General features: G+C 36.8%; 1 protein-coding gene across 1 annotated transcript in view; it reads right to left on the reverse strand.

Moving 5' to 3' along the window:
- Nucleotides 1–26,025, reverse strand: part of LOC140168584 (uncharacterized) — an 81,829-nt gene that overhangs the window by 13,573 nt on the left and 42,231 nt on the right. The window contains exons 11-25 of the mRNA XM_072191984.1: nt 24,289–24,405; nt 13,302–13,415; nt 12,277–12,402; nt 12,016–12,129; nt 11,720–11,845; nt 11,330–11,443; nt 10,061–10,186; nt 9,616–9,729; nt 8,101–8,226; nt 6,450–6,578; nt 5,668–5,976; nt 4,507–4,824; nt 3,503–3,787; nt 1,211–1,360; nt 278–418 (exon numbers count right to left, since the gene is read on the reverse strand). Coding sequence (XP_072048085.1) covers nt 278–418; nt 1,211–1,360; nt 3,503–3,787; nt 4,507–4,824; nt 5,668–5,976; nt 6,450–6,578; nt 8,101–8,226; nt 9,616–9,729; nt 10,061–10,186; nt 11,330–11,443; nt 11,720–11,845; nt 12,016–12,129; nt 12,277–12,402; nt 13,302–13,415; nt 24,289–24,405 — 2,409 coding nt within the window. The remainder of the gene's footprint in view (nt 1–277; nt 419–1,210; nt 1,361–3,502; nt 3,788–4,506; nt 4,825–5,667; nt 5,977–6,449; nt 6,579–8,100; nt 8,227–9,615; nt 9,730–10,060; nt 10,187–11,329; nt 11,444–11,719; nt 11,846–12,015; nt 12,130–12,276; nt 12,403–13,301; nt 13,416–24,288; nt 24,406–26,025) is intronic.

Below are 26,025 nucleotides of genomic sequence, written 5' to 3' on the forward strand. Positions count from 1 at the left end.
TTGTAGGTAATATCTGGGAATATAAGTTTATGGACAGGCCTCGATCCCGGGGAACATCCAAAGTTTTCTATACAAACATTCAACTGCACTCACCAGGTTATTTTCCCAAATATTTCGGAACCAACTGGTTCCTTTCTCAGTGGGTGATGGTATGGGAGATGTTGCTGAGATCAGTGTTTCTAGAAGGTCTTCTACTAGTTTTCTAATTGTTTATTTTTGGTCTGGCAGTGCACTAATCATGCTAATAGTGACTTAGGTGTTATTTATTTACACTTACGTAGTTCCGCCTTTTTGAAATGTACACCCTCTGCGGATTCTCCGAGTAAAACATTGTCATTTTCTATGTTTACCCCTCTTACAAACACTGTATATTCTGTTCCGGGGGCTAGATGATGGATTAAAACTGGTGACTGCTTGTCTGTTATTGTTAAACAAGATACAAGTCATGTAAATATTATGATAATACAATATAGTATCGGCAAACAACATTCTACAAATTGTAGTTCTATCAACATAAAAGCGCATAAAGAACGTATCAAATCGACAGAGGAGACTCAACACTTGAGGGTTTTTTTCGTTCCATTATATTTTTCACTACGTACCAAATGTTAACCATACTGAAGTTTCAAATTGAATACTGTACAAATCTATTAATGCTACGGGTTTTGATGGGTCATAGAATGACAGGAAACTGCAACATTTGGAGATTTCAGAGCACCTGAATAATATTTTGCATGCTATAAATTGATTAATTGCTATTTTTTAAATTAATTTTGACCACATCATATAATCCGATGATTTTCCAAACCTGGCTAGAGAAGTTCATTCATTTTTAACATCAACAGCAAGTAAGTTTAATACTTTGGATTTGCTACATTAACAAAACACCACAACGTTTTAAAATAATTGCGATTATGGACCAAGGTATTCGTAGTCAATCATTAATCATCGACTTTATAGTAAACATGAGAGTATACATGCAAGAAGAAGTCTTTCTGTCGATTTAAAGCATATATATTATAAACCAAATATAGTGTAAGACAGTACATCACTACTTTTTTTATCGTCAACAAACGCTGTTCTCCGTTACCTTTTCCAAATGAGACTAAATTTCAAAAAATGGAGCAGAGGTGCGCTTTATAGAAAAATACTTTTTTATGTTTGCAACGTTTTTGGTGGATAATATTTCAGAAAAAATAAATGTACTTACATGTTTTAACGATAGGGCTATTATTTCCACTATCTACTGTAATATTGTAATATGCGATAGGACCATTAGGCTCAAGCGGATCATCCCAACTTACATAAGCAGAGTTGTCCAAATGGTCTTCTATTTGTACATTTTGTGGAACACCAGGAGCTAGAATACAAAAATCACAACACTTTATAGTTAGCTAAACATGAGAAGGGCTCTCAAAACTTGCAGCAGGTTATCACGTGCAATCTAAATGTATACCATGTATACGAAAAGGGTACAAAACAACTCATTGCTAATGAACAAATTTTTTTTAAAGAATCAAAAGCTTTGTTTTAAGCCGTTTTCCGACAAAAAGTTGTGTTGAAACATAGTGGGGACTCAAACTTTCTAGTCACAGCATGTTACGTCATTAACATCCGCTGCTTCGGACATCTGCTGCTTCAATATCTACCCCGGTAGATTTCAATGATGTACCAGCCAGCATTTCGGATATCGCAAATGTTGACCAATTGTGTTGATATAGATTGTCGGTACACACGACTCGGAGACTGTCGTGTACCAACCAGTGATTGTTAATATAGAATGTCGGTACACAACCCGGAGACCGTTGAGTACCGACGACGGAAGTAACGACGGAACTTGATGACCACCCCACCCACTGGCTACGTACGTCACTGAATGTGTTTATAATCTAACAATAGTACCGAGCGCACGCTGTTGAAGGGGTAGTTTTTGAAGGGCGCCTCGAAGTCAAAGATTATCTAGCGGGAAAATACCTCAAGTGGATAACAAATAAAGCAGCAAATACAAGTGAATAAAAAGATGTGTACTGGGCATCTCTGGATAGCTTAGAACAATTCAACATGTTTGGCTACCTGCCCAATGCACCATAATGTCTACCCAGAATTCACTGCTGCAAATGACTTCCTGAATTTCTAACTTCATCCGATTGGGCTCAAACTTGGTGGGCGGAATCCTTCATATAAGCGGAATGTGTAAAAAATTAAATCGAGGTCATCCAAGGATATGACAAATATCATCTAAAGGGGCTACATTTTAAACTTTGTCCAATTGTGAAAAATAGTTTACCAACCCAAAGTGTTACAATTAAACATGACAACAAATAAACACAAATCCCGACCGCCACACAACCCAATTTGAAAAAAAGCAAGGGATTGTGCCGGCATGGGAATCGAACCCACGACCTTCCGATCTCTGGACGGACGCCTTATCCATTAGGCTACCAGTTCCCACTGATAAACGGTGATATAAAATTGGATGGTTTTCCAATATTTATAAACTCATAGCGAGAGCAATAAATTTTGTATTGGGTGAAAAAAACATCCAATTTTATCATTATTATGTTTTCAGAATCTTTTTTTGGTCAAAAACATGGTCAAAAATGTTTTTTTTTGGTCAAAAATGTGATTTTTGGTCAAAAATGTGATTTTTGGTCAAAAATGTGATTTTTGGTCAAAAATGTGATTTTTGGTCAAAAATGTGATTTTTGGTCAAAAATGTGATTTTTGGTCAAAAATGTGAGATTCTGAGAACATAATAATCGTTAAAGCTGGGTCTAATGTTATAGCAGTCATGGTATACAATACAAACAAACAAATGTTACGCAAGTGAAGGAGATCATTACTGATGCTTAATCGTTTCCCCAGTATAATTATAAGTAAAGTAGGTAATGGGGATACGCATCCTGCACAAGAACAAATAAACACAATGGGGAACGATTGCTCGCTACAAGAGGAAACTGAATATATTTAATAAGAAAGAATGGACAGTTTACCAACCCAAAGTGTTACAATTAAACATGACAACAAATAAACACAAGTATTCAGTTTCCTCTTGTAGCGAGCAATCGTTCCCCATTGTGTTTATTTGTTCTTGTGCAGGATGCGTATCCTCATTACCTACTTTACTTTCTAGGCATTGTTGACATGGTGCCTTCGCAAAAGGAAGTTTCCTACTATAAAGAGCTAACTTTTGAGATGGTTTGTATGTTTGAAGGTGCAAAATTAACAATAAGGCGCCCGCTGCGTTCAGCAAGTCATCATCACGACACTTATAAACAAACCGTGCTCGAATTTGATTGTCAGATGACGTCAGACGCGATTAATTCTTTTTATCTCTGTCTTCACAATAGTTGTGGGGGTATTTTTGCGTGAAGGGTGAACAAGTAAGGATAGGTGGGTTGGTTGCGCCAATGCGGCTGGTGTAAAGAAGGTGTAAATAAAGACACTGAAATCAATAAAAGCGAGCAAGAGTTTTAAGCCAGACGATAATATGTGTACCCACCAGACTGGTTGGTTCTCACATTGGAATGGTGTTCACGTAGATCGCTAGATCCAACCTTGTTGTGACATTGAAGATCTACCATATATTCTGTGTATGGGGTGAGTCCCATCATGGTATACATAGTGTTTGAATTTCCTGTCTCGGTTGTTAATCTAGTTCCACCTGCTTCTGTGCATCCAATTGTACAGTTAACCTCTAGATTACCGGCATAAGTAATCGTCCATTTCAGCAGTATCCCCTCAGAACTATCAGGTTTTACACTGTCAATAGTTATCTCCGGTGGTTCTTGACAAAAAATGAAGAAGAAAAGAACGCTTGCACTTCGTAAAGATGCATGCAGGATCGCGTTTGGCGGGAAAATTGAAAGTAAATTATATATATTGGAAAGGAATTCCGCTGTAATTCGGAATTGGGGAAGAATGACCAAAATAAGAAATCCTCAACTATATTTACATTGTCAAAATATCACAGAAATTGGAACAAATTCGAAAACATACAATTTTGACCAATTTCAATCAATATTTTGAAAAACAACAATTTAAGAAAGTAGTAACGAGATTCTTGTAATATTTATAATTTATAATTGTACGCATAAATTCCGAGGAATACAGTTGAATATTCCTTTCGTCATAATCCTTTCAAAAACCTGTACTTTCATAACATTTTAAAAGATATGGTAAAAGCAAAGTCTAACATTTTCTCGTTAAACGCGATCATGCGTACACCTTCAAGAAAGTTGCATACTTTTCTCAAAATTAAAGTCATTTTGAAATGCTTGATATGAACATTTGGCCTTTACTTATTTTGATAAAATAACAAATGCTGTCAAGATTGGATAACTTTGATATTTTGCTAATTTTGTATAAAAACAGCTGAACAGTACAATCTAGTTGATACTTTTGCCGCTATTGTGAACTTCTGACAAAGATCTTCGAATACTCATATAAACTGAAATTCCCCATTTATATAATAAGTTAAACTTAGTGGCACTTTCCTGATCTTACCAAGTACAAACATGTGATATTCTCCACTATCTGAATTAAACTCAGTATATTGTGTTGCTGTATTATTGGCGATACATTTATGTGTACCGTTATCATTACGAGTGATGTTAAGAATGCGCAGAAGACTGGTCTTATATAACGTCGTCATCAGTGGTTCAGTGATTTCAATCTTTCCGGGTACGTCTTCTAGTGATTCATCATTAAGCCCATGCCAAGTAATGGCAGGTGCTGTATTGCCATAAACAGTGCAGTTGAAAACACCATCTCCCTGAAGTTCAGCGAATGCTTGTCCTGGAGCTGTTATGATCCTGCCAGGAGCTAGATGAAAGATATAATCAAAAAACTAGGGTATTGATATATTTGGACTCAAATGTCATTGGCTGGAAAGAGAACACATAAGGCGATCAATAACATCGAGGTGCAGTGATTAGACGCGTGTCTAAAGCCAAGACAGGGTGGCACTAGACTACATGGTACAGCGAACAATTTAGAACATATAGGTCAAAGTTCGATGACAGCAAAAAACGGCAGTCAATTACAGGCCTGCAGGAGTCGTTGTTACAAACCATTTCTTAAGAACGACAGAAACCGGTTATATAGGAGACTAAGCGCATGTAATCGCTAAACCACTAACCGCTAAATTTGGATATCCAACTAGATTGCCCCGCATGGTAACAAAGAACCACTAACCGCGAAATATGTGTACATTCAAGAAGCTTAAACTATAAATTAGTTTGAAGAATGAGAGAAGTTATGTGGTAAAAGTTTAAAAAAGTAGAATATATAGTATATGGTGGAAAGTTCATTAGACTTTCTTGCCTTGCGGGGCCGTTCTATATTGGCACTCACTTGGAGTGTTTAGTCGTCGTATGGGAGTCTCCGACCTCGGGCCTGCCGGCCCAGCGGCCTTGATGTTTTTATTAATAGTGGGGCACAGTATCAACAAAAAACATCAAGGCTGCAGGGCAAGAAAGCCCAGTGACCTTGGCACCATAGAAGTGTGAAGACATCAAAATTGTCCTTATTGACGGTCCTCACATTGTATGTAGTATAGAATAATGTCCTCACTTATATATACGTAATAATGATGTATTTTAAAGAATTTTGTGACATTATTCGAAATCAAATAGTTTACCAAGGGCTAAGATTTATGACACGTACCTTCTATATAAATGGTAACACTATCTATGGCTTCTGAGACTTCGTGTTTTTGTAATGCAGTCACAGCAGTGCAACTGTAATTACCATTGTATTTTGGTGTTGGCTGAATATTATCCAGGCTCAGTTGGTATTTACCATTATCATCTCCATCAAGACCTCCGTACATAACACTGTTATCTGGAAATGTCCACTTGACTTGATTACCAATATCAATGTTAGGCAGATTTACAATGCAAGTCAATGTGATGTTACTGCCATCCAAAATCTTGTCTGTTGTTTCACTCACCATCAAAGAAACATTCAAGTTAGCTGCAGAGAAATTAGATATTGTCCTATTTCATTAATCTTGTATGATCAGCACTCTGCGAGCGTTTTTGTAGGAGTGGAGCTGAGGCGTACATGATCCTGTATCACATATCATCTAGGATAGCATGAATTATTCTGAGTGCGACTTTTACGTGCAACTTCTTATGTTATCCCAAGAAATGTGATATTATGTATATATACATGTGCTGGTTGGTGTTTGTTGTTTGCTTTCTATATCCTGACCAATGAGCATTAATATCATTTTATACACTACCATGGGTTAGCCTCCTCTATTACTCCCCATATTACTGCTGCAATAAAGAGGGCTGTCCCTTCGGATTCATGTCCATCACAAACCATGTATATGATCTGTATTTACCATGTTTACTAAATCAAGAGTTAAATATTTACTTACATGCTTTAAACTATAGGCTATATTCTGTTACTTAAAAGATCCAAGGAAATTTTATAATTACCTTTATTGCAAACTTGTCCTTCGAATGTCTGTGTACAGGTGCATATTCCATCTATACGACTGCAGAGCGCACCTGTTATACATGTGCAGGTTTCCTGGCATTCTATACCATACTTCCCTGATGTGCATGCTATAAACAAATAATGCGTATAGAACAAGACCGTATGGCATTTAATAAAGATATTATAATCAAAATATTTTGGTCAACCTTTTACAATTCAGATGGCTACAAACTAATAAACAAGGAAGAGCAAATGTTAAGTAAGAAATAAACATCCCTTTCTTTTGTTGATATTTCTTGGGATTACATACCTTTATATCATTATGTATGTGTATTTCTAGTATTGTATATGAAATATATATCCCGCACACAGACATTTGTGTACTGATTGGGTAAAACTATTTGTGAAGAAACAGGTAGTACCCTTTGACCTAGTTCAAAGTATCGTACTAAATCTATTTTCCCTAAGTGATTTTAACGATTCTTAATGCACACGACGCTCTTTGCGCAACAACGGTGGCTGTTTGTGGCCGTTTGTACGGCCTATATCTCTTGTGCCGTTGTTACAAATGTTCATTCTGTTACCTATTACTTCAATTACTTATTTGGTGAGTAAACACGTCCCGTTCACTAGTATGCACGCCAAGCTTGATTAGACATAGTCACGGCGTCTTAGTAGGCTCGAATCTTAGCATGTAAGCTTAGCTTCGGCTTAAGCTTACTAGGCCAAGAAGCTTAAATTGAAACCTAGGCATGATTATATTTTAACAGGCCACAGGAGACCATCTCTGGCTGCCTTGGGGGTAGAAGGCCAGCTATGCTGCGAACCTAGGGAGCATTTACACCATCACCAAAAATAGCTTGTTATGCTTTGTAAAAATGATTGGTTTATTAAAAGTCTGATTCTTCCATTATTTTAAGACTGGTTATTACATTAATCCACAAATAGTTAAATCATGTGGTATATTGATGTGGCAATCGAAATCGGATGGAAATCATGTTAATACAGCCTGTATTGTCAATTAAGTTATGATATCTCTTTATATAAATGTCACAAAGGGAGAAACAACAACAAAATGTATCTTTCAGTTTACTAACAATTGAAATGATTTATAATGTAGAATACATGTCCCAACTAATTTAGCACACTATTACAATAACGTATGAAACGTACGTGGACAAGTAATTGTACGCGCACAATATAAACATCTCAAAAAAAGTAACTAACCCCCCTTAAATAATGGCCATTTTCACGATACGATAGCCCATAAAACAATAAAACACCGGTCAATTTAATGTAGTGAGGTCCATATTTGAAAGTTGCACTTACCACGTTGCTTACAACAATACAAAAACACTCAGATATCATTACACAGATTTCCTTCCATTATACTGAATACAAATCAATCAGTATACAATTTACTGCAACTTTCAATTCTTGGGTTACATTGAATTAAATGTACGCTGTGATGTCAATATTTAGTCAATTGCTACAAATGAGGTGTCAAAATGTACAGACATAAATTCTGCTTCCAACGCATTTTACAGATTTGTAATACAATTGCCCGTTATTTGAATAATGGTCATTATTTAAGGGGGGCTAGTTACTTTTTTTGATATGTTTATATAGTTAACAGGTGAATAAATTTACCTGTACAGTTGATTCCGTCTCCATTGTATCCTGATTTACAGGAGCAGGTAAAGCTACCTATAGTATTCTTGCAGGTTCCATTTACATGATTACAATTATCTATGCCAAGGATGCACTCATTGATATCTAGTATGAAATCAAGGACATTTATTAATATATTATCTTGAATAAGGCAAAAGACACAATTGAATACATGAATCCAAAACCCACCCAAGTCCATAGGCAGTGATTTTGAGAAAAAAACATGTGTATCATTTTAATTCCTTCAGTTAGATTTACCTGGTCAATATGGTAAGTTGTACGTGCAAATGGGTGGGTTAAACTGTATTAGGTATGACGATTAGCATTTCAGGGACTTCGTGGGGTTCATTTTAAATTCTGGACTTGGGTGGTTTTTGAATCATATACAAAGACAATAATGTTGGAATGATATTACCACTAGTAAGATAATACAAAATAAAGCACACAGTTATGTATAATGTTGATAAGCATTCTGCCATGTAATATAAACCACACACTTTCCTTGATTAAACCCATTTTTTTTCACTCTCCAGCAATGAAGATGTTACAAGTTGACTTTTATACATACTGGATTTCAATCAATGTGTTACAAGACTCAAATCATGGACTTGGGTTGATTCATTCATACATGCTATTTTTCACATGCTCAATAGACACAGAGGATGAATTTGAGTTGTTCTTTCAAACATATGACAGGCCTATGTATATCAACACTTTCCCATGCTTAACTCAATTTGGCCAACGTATGGACTTGGGTGGCTTTTGTATTCATATATTCAATTGCTTCTTTTGGTTGTGCATGATATTACACAAAAACCACAAACCACGGACACGATAGTTGTCATAAACATTACCATGTTACATTAGAGCAGAAACGTGGGTGTTTTTGGTCTGTTTGGTTTTGTTTGTCTGCTATGTAGACAGTGATTTGCATCTCGTCCAGTGTACTTTGGTACTGTTTTCCTGACACTTCTGTGGGCTCTGGAATTGGCAATTTGTGGACATCGTATTTTGCCTGTGTTTGTGCCTACACTGGTTGTTTGGTTTATCGTGTCTGTTTATGTGCACAGTGATTTTCATCATTTGTTCTAGTGTACTTTTATATTGCCATTTCTCCGTGTTGTTTTTGCAGGTTCAACACTTCTGTGAGCCTTGGAACTGGCAATTTTGGGTATCGAACTTTACCTACTTCCAATGCCTACATTTCCTGTTTTTGTACCCCTCTGCGTACTGTCTAGTCTGCATTTTACTTGTTTCCCCACGTCAAGTTGGTGACAAATGTGTCGTCGCCAGAAGGGTGGTTCTCGAACCACAATGATGTGTAACTGGACTCTGGGACTTGAACCAACTTTCGCGCGCTTTAAGAGGCTTTCGTGGGTCGAAAAAAACACATTTGTAAAAATGACCCCTTGATGACCCAAAACTGTATAATTATAACTTATGTGTAATTGTGAATACTAATGCCACTACTTATGTCAGCGTTTTAATGCTCACCTTTGTGACACAAAAACCCTTCATAGCCAGTCCCATTGCAGTTACATTCAAAGGCATTGATTTGATCCACGCATTCACCATAGAGGCAAGGATTACTATCACATTCATTTAGCTCTGCAAGGGTCAAGTTACAATTTTCATGTGTAAGTATCTGTAACAATCAATGAACGTCAGGGAAGGTGGAATAGGGGAAGTTAGGGTAATTTGGGTTTCATTTACACACATTTGCTTCATAGCACAGATTGATGCCTTCGTCAAAACGTCCGAGTTTGTAATGTGTTGTTGTCTAGCAGAATTATAGTTTATATATATAATTGTATTTAACCCAATGGCGAAACGTCAAACGGGTACAAGGGCACTTAATTTGCCTCCACTCGAAGTAACATTTGAAAAATCCGCACATGTAAAATTGATTTTAAAATGAGTCACGCTTTGCTTAATTTACCTGTACAAATGATTCCATCTCCGTCATAACCAGCTATACAGGAGCAGGTGAAGCTACCAATGGTGTTTGTGCAGGTTCCATTTACAGGATTACAGTTGTCTTTGTCACGGTCACACTCATCAATATCTAAATGAAATCCAGAGTATTCTTGTTAAAGGGCAGGTCTATTGCAAAAACAAGTTTATCTCGATTCGAAGAGAATAATTATTACATTACAAGTTGACACTCGTTGCAATTTTTTTATGCGTATTTCACCTAAAAAAGAGAAATTGTGTGGGTAAAGTTCGGGCTCGTACGTGTTCTTCCCCCGTTTGAAGCGAAATTAATTTTCAAGGCTGCGGCTGATGACGTAAGTATATGAAGCGGACACTGTATAATGCTCTCATTTACTTGTGTGATCACTTTGACAAGTTTGACATTAGCAACAATAAGTTGTACTATTATTTACCATAACAATGTTGCATAACAATATGCAGACTATTGTTCTCATTTGGGAAACAAAGCGTCACACAGTATTGTTACTATGTGTTTGCTTTGTAATATATCATCCAACTGAAACTATAATAACTATAGCATTGCAATATCGCACAGGGAAATCAGATACATGAGTTTGTGGACTTAACACGGTTTATATGCTAGTCTCAGATTGATCACGCTGAAATTCTAAGCTCAAATTATTATTTTATTTTTTAGCCCAAATATTTCTCATGATATTGATATACATATGAATTGTAATATCAAAATTTACTAATGTATAAAAAAAGAAGCGACTGATTTTATCCATATGTTTAAAAATCATTAAATTTGTAATACTTAATTCAGAGGGTTTTTTTTCTGTGAACAACAACAGTATACGTTCTGTGCATTGAGAATGCTTATAGTCCCTTCTCGCAAAGCAGGCACAGTCATTTCATGACGTCAACTTTTTCGAGGTCAAATCAACTCATCGCTTAAGTTGGTTTTTTGCGGAATATCAATTTTAAATATATTATATTATATTATAATATAATATAATATATTTTAAACGTCTTATTTTCTCAAAAAAAGAGTAATTTTCATTGTCCTCATAATATTAGCTTGCCAATGATATGATGTTGTCCGAGCAATATATGACCTTTAACACCGATTTCTTTAATAATTGGACGTGCATCATATAAACTTTATATACTGACATATGAAGATTGTAATAAGTTCATCTATCCAACACGACGGAATGCCGCGCTGTGTACATAACAATTAACATATTTTATAATTTTTAGTTATGCTCACCAATTTGACAGAAAAACCCTTCATAGCCAGTCCCATTGCAGTTACATTCAAAGGTATTGATTCGATCCATGCATTCACCATGAAGGCAAGGATTACTACCGCATTCGTTTAGCTCTGCAACGGACAAGTTACAATTTTCGTGGTTTAAGTATTTATCTTTTAAAAATCGATGAACGTCAGGGAAGTGGTAATGAGGGAATGTCATTTAATTTACGGTTCACTTTACACACCTTTGCCGTTCTTGATCAGAATAATGGTTTACGTATAGACTTTAACCCAGTACACGTGGGATGGGGTGGGGCACTGGGCCTATAATCGAAGTAAACTTTTTGAAAAATCTCATTTAAACTTGATTTTAAAATGATTCACGCTACGCTTTGCTTAACTTACCTGTACAAATGATTCCATCTCCATCATAACCAGCTTTACAGGAACAGGTGAAGCTACCAATGGTGTTTGTGCATGTTCCATTTACAGGATTACAGTCATCTGTACTACGGTCACACTCATCAATATCTTAAAGGAAATGATAGCAGCATTCTTTTTTAACACAGATGGCTTTAATAATTGGGCGTTAATATTCATCATACTACCCCGGGTCCCTACAATCTTTTAAAGACTAACAAATGAAGTTTATACAAATACATCTCCAGTGCGATAGAGCCGTATAGATAAGATATACTCACCAATTTGACAGAAATTGCCTTCATAACCAGTCCCATTGCAGTTACATTCAAATGCATTGATTTGATCTATGCATTCACCATTGAGGCAAGGATTACTACCACATTCATTTAGCTCTGCAAATGATAAGTTACAATTTTCATGGTTAAAGTCAGTAGCGTTGCCAGCGGGTGGGGACAGGCGATAGAGTGCCCCCTGACACAAAAATGAAATGACAAAATAAAATGAAGGCAAGGCATCAGGAAGGCAAGGGCTTAATTTACCTGTACAAATGATTCCATCCCCATCATAACCAGCTTTACAGGAGCAGGTGAAGCTACCAATGGTGTTTGTGCAGGTTCCATTTACAGGATTACAGTTGTCTTTGTCACAGTCACACTCATCAATGTCTAAATAAAATCGATAGTATTCTTGTAAAGGGATCGGATAACAACGTTTGCACAGTATTTTTTGTGGGACATGAGAGCACATCAGACATATCAAATTGCATACTGAATACGAAGAATGTCCTTCTGATATCAAATAATTTAATTTAGAATTTTTTGAAATTCGCGATATAATACAAATTTTATGGCAAACTCATAACCTCATTAATAAACGCGATGCGTGCGATCCAATTACATTTAGTTATTTGTGAAAACGCGAACGCAAATCGAGATCATTAATATCTCACAATTGACCGCAAAATGCGTAATTGTTCCAAGGTCGCACACAACTGGCTGCCGTATTTGAATTGCGCGCTACCATATTTGCACAGATTGTGATACGCACTTTTGTTATTGGTCGTCCTGTTTTAGCCTGATCGATTTTTGGAAAGGGAAGATGTAAAAATCATCTGTTTTTATAAACTTTTGAGCAAAATATTTTGTTATTTTGTAAGGTGAAGAGATTAAAGTGACGGTTATGAATGAGGTTACTTTGCATCGGTAATATGTCGGGCATTGACCTCGGAATATCCCTCGGGCGTATATTCCTCGCTTCCAAAGGCAAAATGTTTAGATTTTTCACAATGTCCTCCAAATAACCGATGCGCAGTTATTAACCTCTAATTATTAAAAATTTATATTTTTGATCCTCGAAGTAAACTTTATAAATCTAATAATATTTACTTAAAGTGTATGTAGCTGGGAGGAAAAGCTTATACATCTCCAGTACGACTGAGCCGTGCTCATTTTTATATTTTACATATTATCGAACAAAACGCCCAAAATATAAATTATCCAAAACTTCGGATATATTTAATTATTATGACTGTATTGATACTTATGACGTCACTGTTTATGTTCACCTTTGTGACACAAAATTCCTTCATAGCCCGTCCCATTGCAGTTACATTCAAATGCATTGATGCGATCTATGCATTCACCATAGAGGCAAGGATTACTATCACATTCATTTAGTTCTGTAAAGATAATCATAGACCACGTTACGTTGATAATACAGTAGCTATTGGGTGAATGGGCACGTTACAATAATTTTCATAGTTTAAGGGCTGGGTATGACCGTTTGGACAGTAGTTTTTGAGGGACATGAGTGCACATCAGACATATCGAATTGCATTCTGAATACGAAGAATGTCCTCTGATATCAAATAATTTTGATTTTTTGAAATTCGCGATTTAATACACATTTTATGGCAAATGATAAAACAATTGATATTTTTGATATTTAACAGTCCTCGAAGTAAACTTTCTAAATCTAATGATATGTACTTAAAGTGTATGTAGCTGCGTAGTCTTTTCCACAAAAGACCTATTTTTGGTGTTTTTGGAAAAAAGGTCAAAAGTTTCAATTGATCGTCGGCTTTTCATCCCAGATTTAAATTTTAAAGATATCAAATTTAAATAATTTGTCATAAAATTTTTATTATATCGCGAATTTCAAAAAATCAAAATTATTTGATATCAGAAGGACATTTCTCGTATTCAAAATGCAATTCGACATGTCTGGTGTGCTCTCATGTCCCACAAAAATACTGTCGAAACGTTCATACCAAAGGGTTTATTTGCGCACATTACACGTACTTGACTCAAGGCCAAAATCACCTCACACGAATGCACAACACAAATACACTGATGTTTGATTAAGCTAACAAAATCTAAGTCTTTAATTGAAAGCAAGTTATGATTGGTGCAATATATGACTACAAATGCACATACACAATAATCAATTATAATCACTCTTTAACTACAGCCTGTCTCAAAAAAAATTGTGCAAGTGAAAAGCGCCCTCTCTGGCAATTAGAAAACACCGTTGTGACATAATGCTTATATCAACGTCAAGGGCGTAGTCTTAGCTCGCCAATGCCGTTTGTTCTGTTCAATTTTAATCTCGAGATATGTTTAGTTAAGGTTATACACAATTTTGCCATTTTCAGAAGCAAAATGGGATGCACGTAGCCCCCTTTACACTTATCTATTTCTGGAAATAAATATCGGAGAGAGAAAACGCAAACTACGTCTAAAAGCTGAAAGTGTAAGGGTCATTATTATGCTTGAATTTTCCACTTGGCTCAAAATGAAATGTACTTTTCAAACATTTCAAATTTTTTTTTTTTCCGGAGCATCAAGATTTTTGGGAACACGGCCATAATTTCTCATTGGAAGTGGCGATTTTGTTGGGAACTTCGACGCACATTACAAACAAGTCAATAAAAGAATGTGCATATTCATTCTTGATATTGGTTGTCTCGATTTTTTATGTAAGCTTAAAATGTTGGCCGAATTTGAAGTAAAATGGCCTCCACTTGTATGTCGTTTTGTAACCAGTAATAATAATTCCGTGCAAGATTTCATAGACAAAATTCTGACCTACATTATTTCTATAAACCCTCTTCTGCATGCAGGTGCTATTTAAATTTTCATTTCGATAGCAGAAAATTGAGATATTTGCTATTTTTCCGACTCGCTGCTGCCAAATTGTCTAGTTTCGCGATAAAAAGATACAGCTAAATCAATTTTTTTTTCGAACCATGTCACCTCGTTTCGGCTTGTGCTTTGAAGTACACACTTCAAAATTGATATAGTGATTCTATATTTCAAGCTGCGTCATACTGTGTTTTTCTTACCTCTGATTGTCGCTGCTCAAGGCCAAAATTCGAAATTTTTTGGACAGAAGTGACACTCTCATTTCTTTTTAAAACACATGTTTACGTACGACATTGTTACGACGGGCTGTATTTGCCAAGTGGTGTTGCCGAGGGCAAGTGGTGTTGCCGAGTTTGGATTTTAAAATATTTAGGTATTTTCTAGCTTAAAATCCAGCGCCAATGCTGCGCTTGCAACAGGTAGATATTTAGAAATCCATTTAAGGTATGGGTATGGGTATGGAAATTGGGGATCCCAAAAAATTGGCATATGCCTATATATAGGCTATATGCAAAGGGATGGGGCATTTTGGCAGGCCAAGGGGAGGGGCCACAAAAATTTGGCAGTCCAGGGGGTGCGGACAAGCGATTTTCGGCTGGCCGAGACGGGAGGCAAGCGATTTTTAGGGAGTCGCTTGGAAATTTTGGCTTATAATTAGTAGGCTAATACCGGTACTGATTGCACAGCCTTTCGAGAAAGCAATTTTTTGGCAAGCCGGGGCCGGGGGAGGGAATAAAATTACTGATTTTGGCAGGTCGAAAGGAAGAATGACTTTACCTAGCACACATTAAAGGGGCATTTCGTCACACCACAGCCTCATACAACCCCATAGGCCTACGTCCTTTCTCACAAGTTAAGATTTTATACCAGTCATCCCGCTCTGGCCACATGTTTAGGCATTTTCACGCAGATCAATTCATTAAGCAATGGAAAATATTGCCAAATTTGAATTTCGTTTTAAAAGCCTACTCCCCATTAAAAAAACCCACTAATTTTGGGGGATTAAAAAAGTTCTGTAAAATGAAACAAAAGGCTGCCTCAATCCTAATTATTCATTTAATAGGCCAGGCCTTCATTTCTGAAAATAGCGGGAGCTCAGTCACTCTCTTATGTGTAGGCCTACTGAGGAGCTTGACAAGGAGCTCAATTATATAATATCAATATTAAACCATAGGATTTTCAAGAAGTGAGCAGCTCAATAAATGCCATTAGTAAAATTATTGGGCCTACGATTTTTATATTTTATTTGACTGTGATCCGTTTTTCTATAGGCTATATACATGCCTACACTGTATATAGGCCTACCTTTAAAATTTCTAAAATTGGCGGAATACGCTCTAAATTTCTCATACGTCCAGCATAACCAAGGGCAACGGGGGGGGACGCCCCCTAGCTATGGCCATACCCGTAGTGGCGGAACCAGAATTTTTTCCGGGCATGGGGCCCGGGGAAGTGAATTTGAGACAGGGGCACTTATTGCACTTGAAATTGCCGCAAAAAGTGGAAAATTACATAATTGTGGGGATTTTGCCTAAAAACTGGATGAGAAAGAAAAATATTGGGGAAATACTGCCCCCCCCTAGCGGCGCCACTGCATAGCCTATCCATCCATGATGCTAGAATGACGGAAGTTCTGGCGCTGAAATTCAATTTCAATATCACGAGTTTTTATCAGGGATTTTACCAAGGGAAGGCGATAGTGTAGGATTTTGCTGATATACCAGGCAACACGAGAAAGGTGTGGCTAAATAAGGAGTGTTCATTATAAATTTTTTCCATTATCATACTTTTGACGCCGAGAGCATAATTATTTGAAGCGTACATCGTGTCAGTCACATGGTCACATTATTTTCTGTTGAAAGAGAAACGCACATGTCTCTGATTAGCTCGGGGATTAGCTACTGCGCGCTGCGTGCTGGTCTGTTGTTGTCGAGTGGAAATGGGAAATTTATGAATGAACTTCCGCAAGTTTGCAACATCATCACGCAGCGGCGTAGCTGGGATTTTTTCCAGGAGGGGCAAGACTGTAGGCCCTATGGGGAGGGGCCCAAATATCCACCAAATTTCCCACTGGGGGTGGGGGCCCAAATAGACAATTTTTGCCAGGCTTATCATATAAATCGTATATGGTAGGCCTATTGAGCTGTATTGCATATCGTTTGGATTCCCCATCTCTCTGCCCCTCCTCTCACCCTCTCCTCTCTTTTTTCCTCTTTCTCCCCCCCCTTTCCCTCTTTTTTTTTCCTTGCACTAGGGCGGGGGCCCAAATAGGCAATTTCTGCAATTGCCCCCCCCCCCCGGCAGCTACGCTACTGTCATCACGGTAGACATACGCGGTAGGCCTACAAGCAGGGCTGTCAACTCTCACGCATTGGCCGTGAGTCTCACGCATTGGGTCACTTTCTCACGGTCTCACGTCAAGGTAGTATAATCTCACGCCTACGTAATAAATCTCACGCAAAAAGCTGGAAAATGAGTAAAATCTCACGCATCGTCCTGAATAATTTGTTGCTCCTACTCCCCCCGCTTTTCACATTCCCGAGCGCCGTGGCTCAAATATTAATGGTTCAAAATGAACATTGGAGTCGGCAAATCCCGGTACGCCTAGCTCTTTATACAGACAAATATAGTAGGCCTATCAAAATGTTGTATTTTTATATTTTCTGGTGGACTCGCGGAGAATATCATGTCATGTAGGTCCCGGCGCTGGGTTGGGGGGGTCTCAAGGCATTTTGGTAGGCCTACCCATGCTTGATTCCGGGAGGTTTTTAGCAGGCCCGACCATTTTTTAAATAAAAACACCTCAGGCGGGTCTCTTCAAAACATTTGTACCGCGGGGATCAAAGTCATCCAAATTTGGCCTAATTTGACGCTTTTTAAGGGCACTTTTGCCAAAATGCGCCCAAAAGTTGGTCTTCGCTGTAAACCCACCCATCATAGTCGTTGAAAAGGTAGGCCTACCCCAAAACTGTGGCACATCCACGAACCCGAGGGAGAGACCTCCGCGGGTAAAAACACACCTCTAGCGGGACCAGATTTATAATTTAAAATAGGCCTACATTTTGGAAGCCAGTCATCACGACAAAACGGGCCATGGCAGTGTTAATGGTATTAACACTTTGATTTTAGGCTTAAATAACGAGTGTAGGCCTATAAATTACAAATTTGCACACACCCGGGGAACCTTCTCAAGCTGGTTTGGGTAAGGATGTGAGGCTGTGACTCCGAAAAACTACGGTACGATTTTAAACCAAATTTGAAGAAAACAGACCCAAAATTGTATCAACTTTTGGACTGAAAGTTTTCGCAAATATTTACTTTTTCGAGAAAATTATTGAAAATACCCTTCTTGAACCTAATTTTCATGACACTGAGGGTCAATAAAATCATGGCTAAAAATACAACAGAGTCTAAACTAAATGGCTGAAAATGCACCCCAAATCTGCCGCACATCCCACGCCACGACACATTTCACCTTATAGATTTTGAAAATTGTCGCAATAAAATAGGCCCGAACTTATCCCAAATTATCCCCCGAAAAATATTTTTTTGCAGGTGAGGTTGGAGTCTTATTATTTTTATTCTCAGAGAGGATATGGGTTGATATTTTTAGCAGGGTACAATTTGTCTTGTTTTTTGACGTTGAAGTTCCAGATTCTTTTTTTTATATGTTATTATTCATTTATTTATTTATACCCCGCTATTTATACCCTGTACGTGGGGAAAAGTACACACGGCAGCTACAGAGAAACCACGAAAAACTCATGTAAAGTGCATGAAAATGCACCGAAAATGTGCCAACCGAAACACCCGAACAGGAAGATAAAATAAAAAACAAAACCAAAAACCCAGGAAATTTCCCGAAATAAGTTCCAAATTCTTTGTCCCCCACTAAAATATATGAACACTCCCTTATGAAGTCTGCCCTCTTCCGGCTATTCTGGTAGTAGGCGTTGACAATTACCTTCATATTTTTGAAGCATGTTTGAACCCGATTTGTTCTCTATTCACATTTTTAACGTTGCAAGTAACATTTCAAGACCTCTATTTGTGACAGGTATTTATTACCTTGCTAGAGATGTGCCTAAAGTTGAAATTCAATATTTCGGATCGCAAAGATCGAGAGATATAAAGTTGTTGAATATCAGTTCAACACCATGGATCATATGGGCGTCGTATATGAACGATTACGATAACTAGGCAAAAATGGCTGGGATACAGGTTGTGTAAATACTACATGAATATTCATGAACTATACAGATTCCATTCTTCTCTAATAATAAAGATGTCAATCACTCTCCCAGACGACAGTTGCTTGGCGCTTGTAAACAAATCGAATAATAGTGCTTGATAACAGCTAAAAAAATAGGCTAAAAACACATTTTCACACAATTTTTTCTGGATTTTTTTATTTCACATGATAAGTAGACATATTTTCTTACGTATAAGGTAATAATATATTTTTTCTGGAGGTAAAGCCCTTCAACACTTTGTTTAACCTTAAAGACGAAAGGGTAAAATCACAATTGTGCCACTTTTACTAGGGAAGAGGGCTTTACATGTAACAGTGATAGCATCAAGTTTATCAAGAGTTCCTTCGTGAAATCAAAAGAATGTATCAATTACATAATACAAATTTTTTTGACTGTTTTTACTGTTTTATCATGATGCAGGAATGATGATTCTCTTTTTCCACTTAAAAGAGATTAAAAGATAATAAATATTTCACATTCTGCTGTAAAACTTAAATACATGTGCATGTCAATGATTTTATCATGTTAAAAGACAAACAAATATTGCGCACTTATACATGTTATAGGTTAATGAACGCGTATTACTTGTTGGGAGAGATATTAGACAAAATAGTGCACGCGTGCTGATGTTGATGCGTCTAATGCATGCGCCCCGAAAGGGGGAGTGCATTAGACGCATCAACATCAGCTATCATTGATTTACATGTACAGCTCTCTTCCCTAGTAAAAGTGGCACAATTGTGATTTTACCCTTTCGTTGTTAAATAAACATATCTCGAAATTGGAACAAGCAAAGTGAACAGAACAAACAGCATTTGAGAGCTAAGACTGAGCCCGTGACGTTGATGTAAGCATTATTTCACAACGGTATTTTTTAATTGCTAAAGAGGGCGCTTTTCACTTGCACAATTTTTTTTGAGACAGGCTGTATTTAGTACTTAGCCAGCATCCCTCTTCTTGGTGATCATAAAGAGTTCTTGCAATGTTCAGACTTCAGCAAGTCGACAGAAGAATATATATTCCTTTAATGGAAGAAGTACGTTCTTTGACGTATTCTAGATCTTCTCCGACAACACTGGCAGGCAGTAGTATATTAACTACAAAATATACTTCTGGTTTGCAATTTCCTTTCTTGGAGGAATTATGTTTACATTTTCTTTTATACCAAACAGTGGGAAATCCCAAATATTAATAGCCAAATGTGATCTTGGAAATTCCCAAGCCTTAATTATAACATTAACCTTTCACATGACATCACTTCCTGAGGGGAATCCCCGTGACATTACTTCCTGATCCCAAATGATCCAAAATTAGCAGGGGAATTCCCCCAAATATCATCACTAATGTCATTTTGTAAACAAAGATAAATAATCAAATTAAATAACTCAGGGCACATCAGATCTATGCATTCACCATAGAGGCAAGGATTACTATGACATTCATTTAGTTCTGTAGAGATAATCATAAACCAGAGCGTCATATAAAGCAAACTTTACAAAAGATAAGCCACAATAAAATTGAATTGAGTAAACACATAGTCAAAAACATGTCTTGTAGCATATAGCTGTTGTGGTCAGTGGGCGGGAAGAAAACTGTCATTCTGAAAACATATCCAAGTAAAATCGGGGCGGAAAATTAAAGATTAAAGATTTGGATTACTTTTCCAAAAAACAGATGATCAGCTGATCATGTCTGTTTTTGTGTGTACTAGCGGAATTTACTCCGCTAGTTGAGTAAACGGGAGCGATTACTAAAACGGGAAGAATCGCAGAACAGATTACATGATGATAGAGACTATTATTATAGGCCTAGGGCCTTAATGGCGTTTTATACCACGCCGAATTGCTATTTTATTACGTAAATACTCTAAAACATAACCCCGCACAGCGTCATCATCCCTATATCTTCGTGTCAAAAATTGCAGTGATAGTACGGCGAATCCTCTCGTTTTTCAATAGCTACGCATGGCGATTTTGTTCGAGATAGGCCGAGCGACTCAGGCTAAGCCTAGTACGACTATCATATGAGATACCATCAAGTTCTATTTTACACATTATTGCGATTTGCGCATGCTCTAGTATCCCATATGGTGTTACTATTACAAGGAAATTCGATTTGTTTTGAGGTAAAACCAAGGTTTTGTTTTAAATACACTAACTTGAAATTAAATACACTAATTAGCGGCCATCACTGTTTGCTCTGGATACATTTTTACTGCATTTTTGGCGTATCGATTTTTAAATCGAAAGTTAAAATTGTGATATATTTAATTTTGAGAATTACAATTATATAAAGGAACACATTTATGATACAGGTGCTTGTATAATAGAAAATTCGATCACACGTGTATATCACAATGCATATGTAAACTTTCTTTATCTGTGTCAACAATAGAATATTGATCACCAACGGAGTATGGAGCTTTATGAAAAAAAATATTTATAATATAGCGTGTTGACACTGTGCCCCGTACTCCCGTATACCTAAGATCCATTTATCATCCTTCACTTAAAAGGTTAATAATCTGTCCTAATCCCGTTATCCAATCCCGTATACCATAAACCATAACCCCGTAAGCAAGTTGGCTATGTGCCCACCCGTGTGTATGAGTCAAGTGGCGCGCGGCGTGGACATTAACGACGACATTTTGTGAAGAGGCGTTACAAGCAAGATAGTAGAGAGATTGCGATGTCCCAAACGCAGCACGTGAACCGTACGTTTTTACGTACGTTAATACGGTGTTAAATATTGTTAGTCTCGGTTCCAAACTGGATTGTGCTCATTTGTCACGAAGGAGAACAAATCGGCTGGAATAAAGACTATAAATCTGACCTAATCTAATATAGGTCGATAGAGGACACAGTGATTGAAAAATTAACAGTAAGTGCAGGCTACCGAGTATCTTCCTAATTCAAACAGCCCGCTTTTGATTTTGACTAAAATTTTGACTTAACATGCTGCTTAAACTTAATTGTATTTTTGTACTCCTCAAATAGTTGTCCAAAAACATATAGTTTGGTAGATTTAAGATCACTACAATTATCATGACTTTACTTTCAAAATGAGACTTTATCATTGAACTTCGACATGAGGTAAAATCAGCATATTTCAACGTAGCATCTGCGTTTTATACTACGTTGGAATCCAAAATGGGAAATCGCAATGTCATTTTTTGTACGCAAAGTATCACACACATTTCAATGGACATCGCGTATAAATTTAGTCGATTTTCAACACATCACTGTACCTTTATTATAATGATTTGTTACAAACAAAAAGGATCATAACAGTAATTAGACTTTCCTTCGTATGCTCATTATCATTGACTGTCTTTAACATATTGTGAAATGGACACATTTTATGCATTTTCAACGATGTATCTACGTTTATTTCGGACGTGGAAAATCTTCAAAACTGGCTAAATACGTGACCTCGCTTCGATACAGGAGAGTGGTTTTGAGTAGATCAACGTACGTCGGATACCTACTTTTGGAAATCGCAATCCCTCTAGTGTCATCTTACAACATAATGCGGTATAAATTGTTTTGGACGGGGGACAGCAGTTCGTGCAAAGCCATTTTTCGCCATTGATATTTCGTTGCATTACACAGCTGTCAAAGTGTTTTGCTTATGGATACTATTCAGCAAACTCCAAAATGTTTTTAAAATATAATAATGCATAATGTTTTTGGTTTTAGTTAAAACATTTTGATAACATATCAATGTCGGTTTATATAAAAATCATGAAAACTCTTTTTTAAAACGTGTTATACTGAAAAAAATAATACAACATTTTAAATCAAAATTTGAAATGCTATAGTGAAATATCATTTGCCAAACATTGTGTGTACTTTTAAGTACACACAATGTTTGGCAAATGATATTTCACTATTATGTTAGAATGTTTTGCAGCAAGTTTTGAACAAAATGTTTTTTGAATGTTATTAAAACCTTTTATACCCTTGACCCTCACATACCCTTTAACCCGACATTTCCCGTTTTCTGTAATATATTTGTGTGTGCTGGGTAGTAATATTTATATGATAATGGGGTTGTTTCTTGTTGTTCGAATAATATACACCATAACGATTTCCGAGGCATCCAACACCAAACTCTGTTTAGTTTATTTAGACAAATACATGTAGCATACACGTGTGAACAATAGGCCTACTCATTTTCCAATGAGCCCATAAAACTCAAATATCGCTAATCTGGACTGAATGCTTAGAGCAAAAGATACAGCCAGTCGTATTTGCATATCAATACCGAGGAAAGCGGGTTCGATGAGAGAAGATGAGAATATACACGTATTCTCATCTTTTCTGGTTCGATGTACCCAAGGTGAATCAATGGGTGCTTCCTATAAGGGGTAGGAGTCAAACAAATTTTCCACCGATTTGTTTAATTAGTAACTACTACACCAAGCGATCCAGTGGCGTAGATTTCTTTTTGAGGGGATGGGGTTGGAAAAAATTGATCACAATATACCATGTCTTATGTTTATAACACAAAATTAACATGAAAATAACCCACCCGCGGTGTCCACTACCATGACTGCCAGCGCCATACATTACAGGACGTACATTTATTCTATCTTCGTTTTGATTGTGTCTTTATCAGATTGCTTTCCTCATGTCATTTATCCGATTCAGTAGCATATCTACGCATGTTACCAAAATTAAAAATCTAGTTAAAGGCTTAATGTACGATTTCCTTCAAATTTAAATTTGTCATTATATACTCAAAATGCTGAAATAATACTAGTAATAATGATCGGGAATGGTTTCTGTCCATTTTGAGCTGAAATAACGAGGTAACGTGAAAGAAACACTGCTTGTTATTTTGGCCGTTTAACACGCAGTTCTATGGGCGGACATAAAGTCATAATTTCTTGAATTATGACTTTATGTCGAACTTTGCTCTGTTTACCTACAAACACAACAAAATTGGCTGATTCCATTTAGGTGCAAGTTGTGACATGTGTAAACATTACAAATATGCCAAAAAAATCAGGTTTGAAAAAAATTAACCAAATTCATATTATAAGATCGTATATTATGACTTTAAATGAAGTTCAGCAAATCGCTAAATGGGCCTTCAAGTGTTGTAAGAAGATACCGTGTATTGCTTGTTCTGAGAGATGTATAATTCTTACCAATTTGACAAAAGAGTCCTTCAAAGCCAGTTCCAGCGCAATTACATTTAAATGCACTGTTGCTTCCATTTATGCATTCTCCATGATGGCACGGATTACAGTCGCATTCACTTAGTTCTAAAAACATAATTATATTAAAAGCACGTTTTCATTATTTCAGTTATTTAATTTAAATATTTATTTATGGTGGTATATGAATACAAGAACATAACAGACATGCACACATAAACAAAATTAGTCCGGTGGCAGAACAAGGTTGGATGGTTTTACCAGTTGAAGTAGTTTTCTTTGCTGATTATTACTCTTTGAGTGGGACAAAATAAGATTTTGGGGGATGTAAAATGGTAACCCTTGGGCAATAATTAGAAATATTCAAGATGGCCGCTATGGATAATAAAAAAGCGCGGTTATTCACTTGTGGTACCAAAATAAATAATAATTATAAAATATGTTGTGTAAATTATTAACCTTTTGGATGCTTTAAATATAAACTATAATATAGTTTTAAATGTGACACTCTCATAATTCAAGAAATTCAAAATGGCCGATGTGTAACGTCATACAGTATCAGCAACACCCATTAGTTTTAAGGTTTTAAGTTCTTTTGCCAGATTTTTTTTCTTACAATAATTAATGTACACCCTAGAATTAAACAGATCCAGTTTGACATTTTACTTCTTCACAATCGCATAAAATTTCCAAGATGGCCGCCACCGAAATGAACGGTAAAAATATATCACATTTTTGAGTGACAGCCCGGGGTTAACAGAGCTCTTTCCATTTGGTGATATCTGAACTGATATCTGTATCAAAATTATCAGCCTAACTTGTAGCAATCCTTCATGAGCGTCTTCAATTCCTTGACGACTAATATCAACAGCGCCTGCAACTGCAGCCGAAATTATTGAAGTGTAAGACCGATCATTATCTGATTATAGCAAAATGTAACCCGGTAGTCGAATAAATGATGTATATATATAATCATCTTTGAATCTCTGAGTAAGACACCCAATGCCACTTGAAGATCCGTTGCTCGCTTTTGCACAAGACTCGTAACGATGATACCAATCAGTAAAGCTGGCAAAGACTTCTTCAACTTTGGCGAGGACATTTTGTAGCGTGTCGGACACAGATTATGCAACCAGATTCTTGTCGATAGGGATATTGTAGTGTGACTTATCAATGCGAATGTCTTTTCACTCTCGTACTACCTTTTTGGCTACTCTTCGGATGCTATTGCCTGTAACAGTTTCATTATAACTTCACCTTTCACTTGCGTTTAAGTTGCGACGGAATACAATAATACTATAATAACCTTGTGATGAAAGAACTAGAAGCTCTTCGGCAAAGTTTGTTTGAAGTTCTTCATTAAGTCGTCTAAAATCACCACGAGTTAATGTGATTTCCAAATGTGTGCAGCATTCCTGATGCAATTCAGCAGGATTCCAAATGCGACTCTTATCACCAGATAGAACATCTACATCTACTTCTGCAGCATCTGAAGAAGATGCAACATCACTGTCAGCGTTCATTGCTTTTGTCACTAAGAAACCTAGTCATACAATTAAATACCTGAGTGGAAGAAGGGCCCAACTTCATCAACTTCATGAACAAACAATATTACATATATTCAAGATTATATATGATGTTTCCATGGCAACGGTACAGGTCTTTTAAGACCTGTACCGTTGCCATATTAAAATACGAGCTGGAGTTGGGCCCTTCTTCCACTAATAT

This window comes from Amphiura filiformis, chromosome 13 (assembly GCF_039555335.1).
Source record: "Amphiura filiformis chromosome 13, Afil_fr2py, whole genome shotgun sequence".
Taxonomy (NCBI): Eukaryota; Metazoa; Echinodermata; class Ophiuroidea; order Amphilepidida; family Amphiuridae; genus Amphiura; species Amphiura filiformis.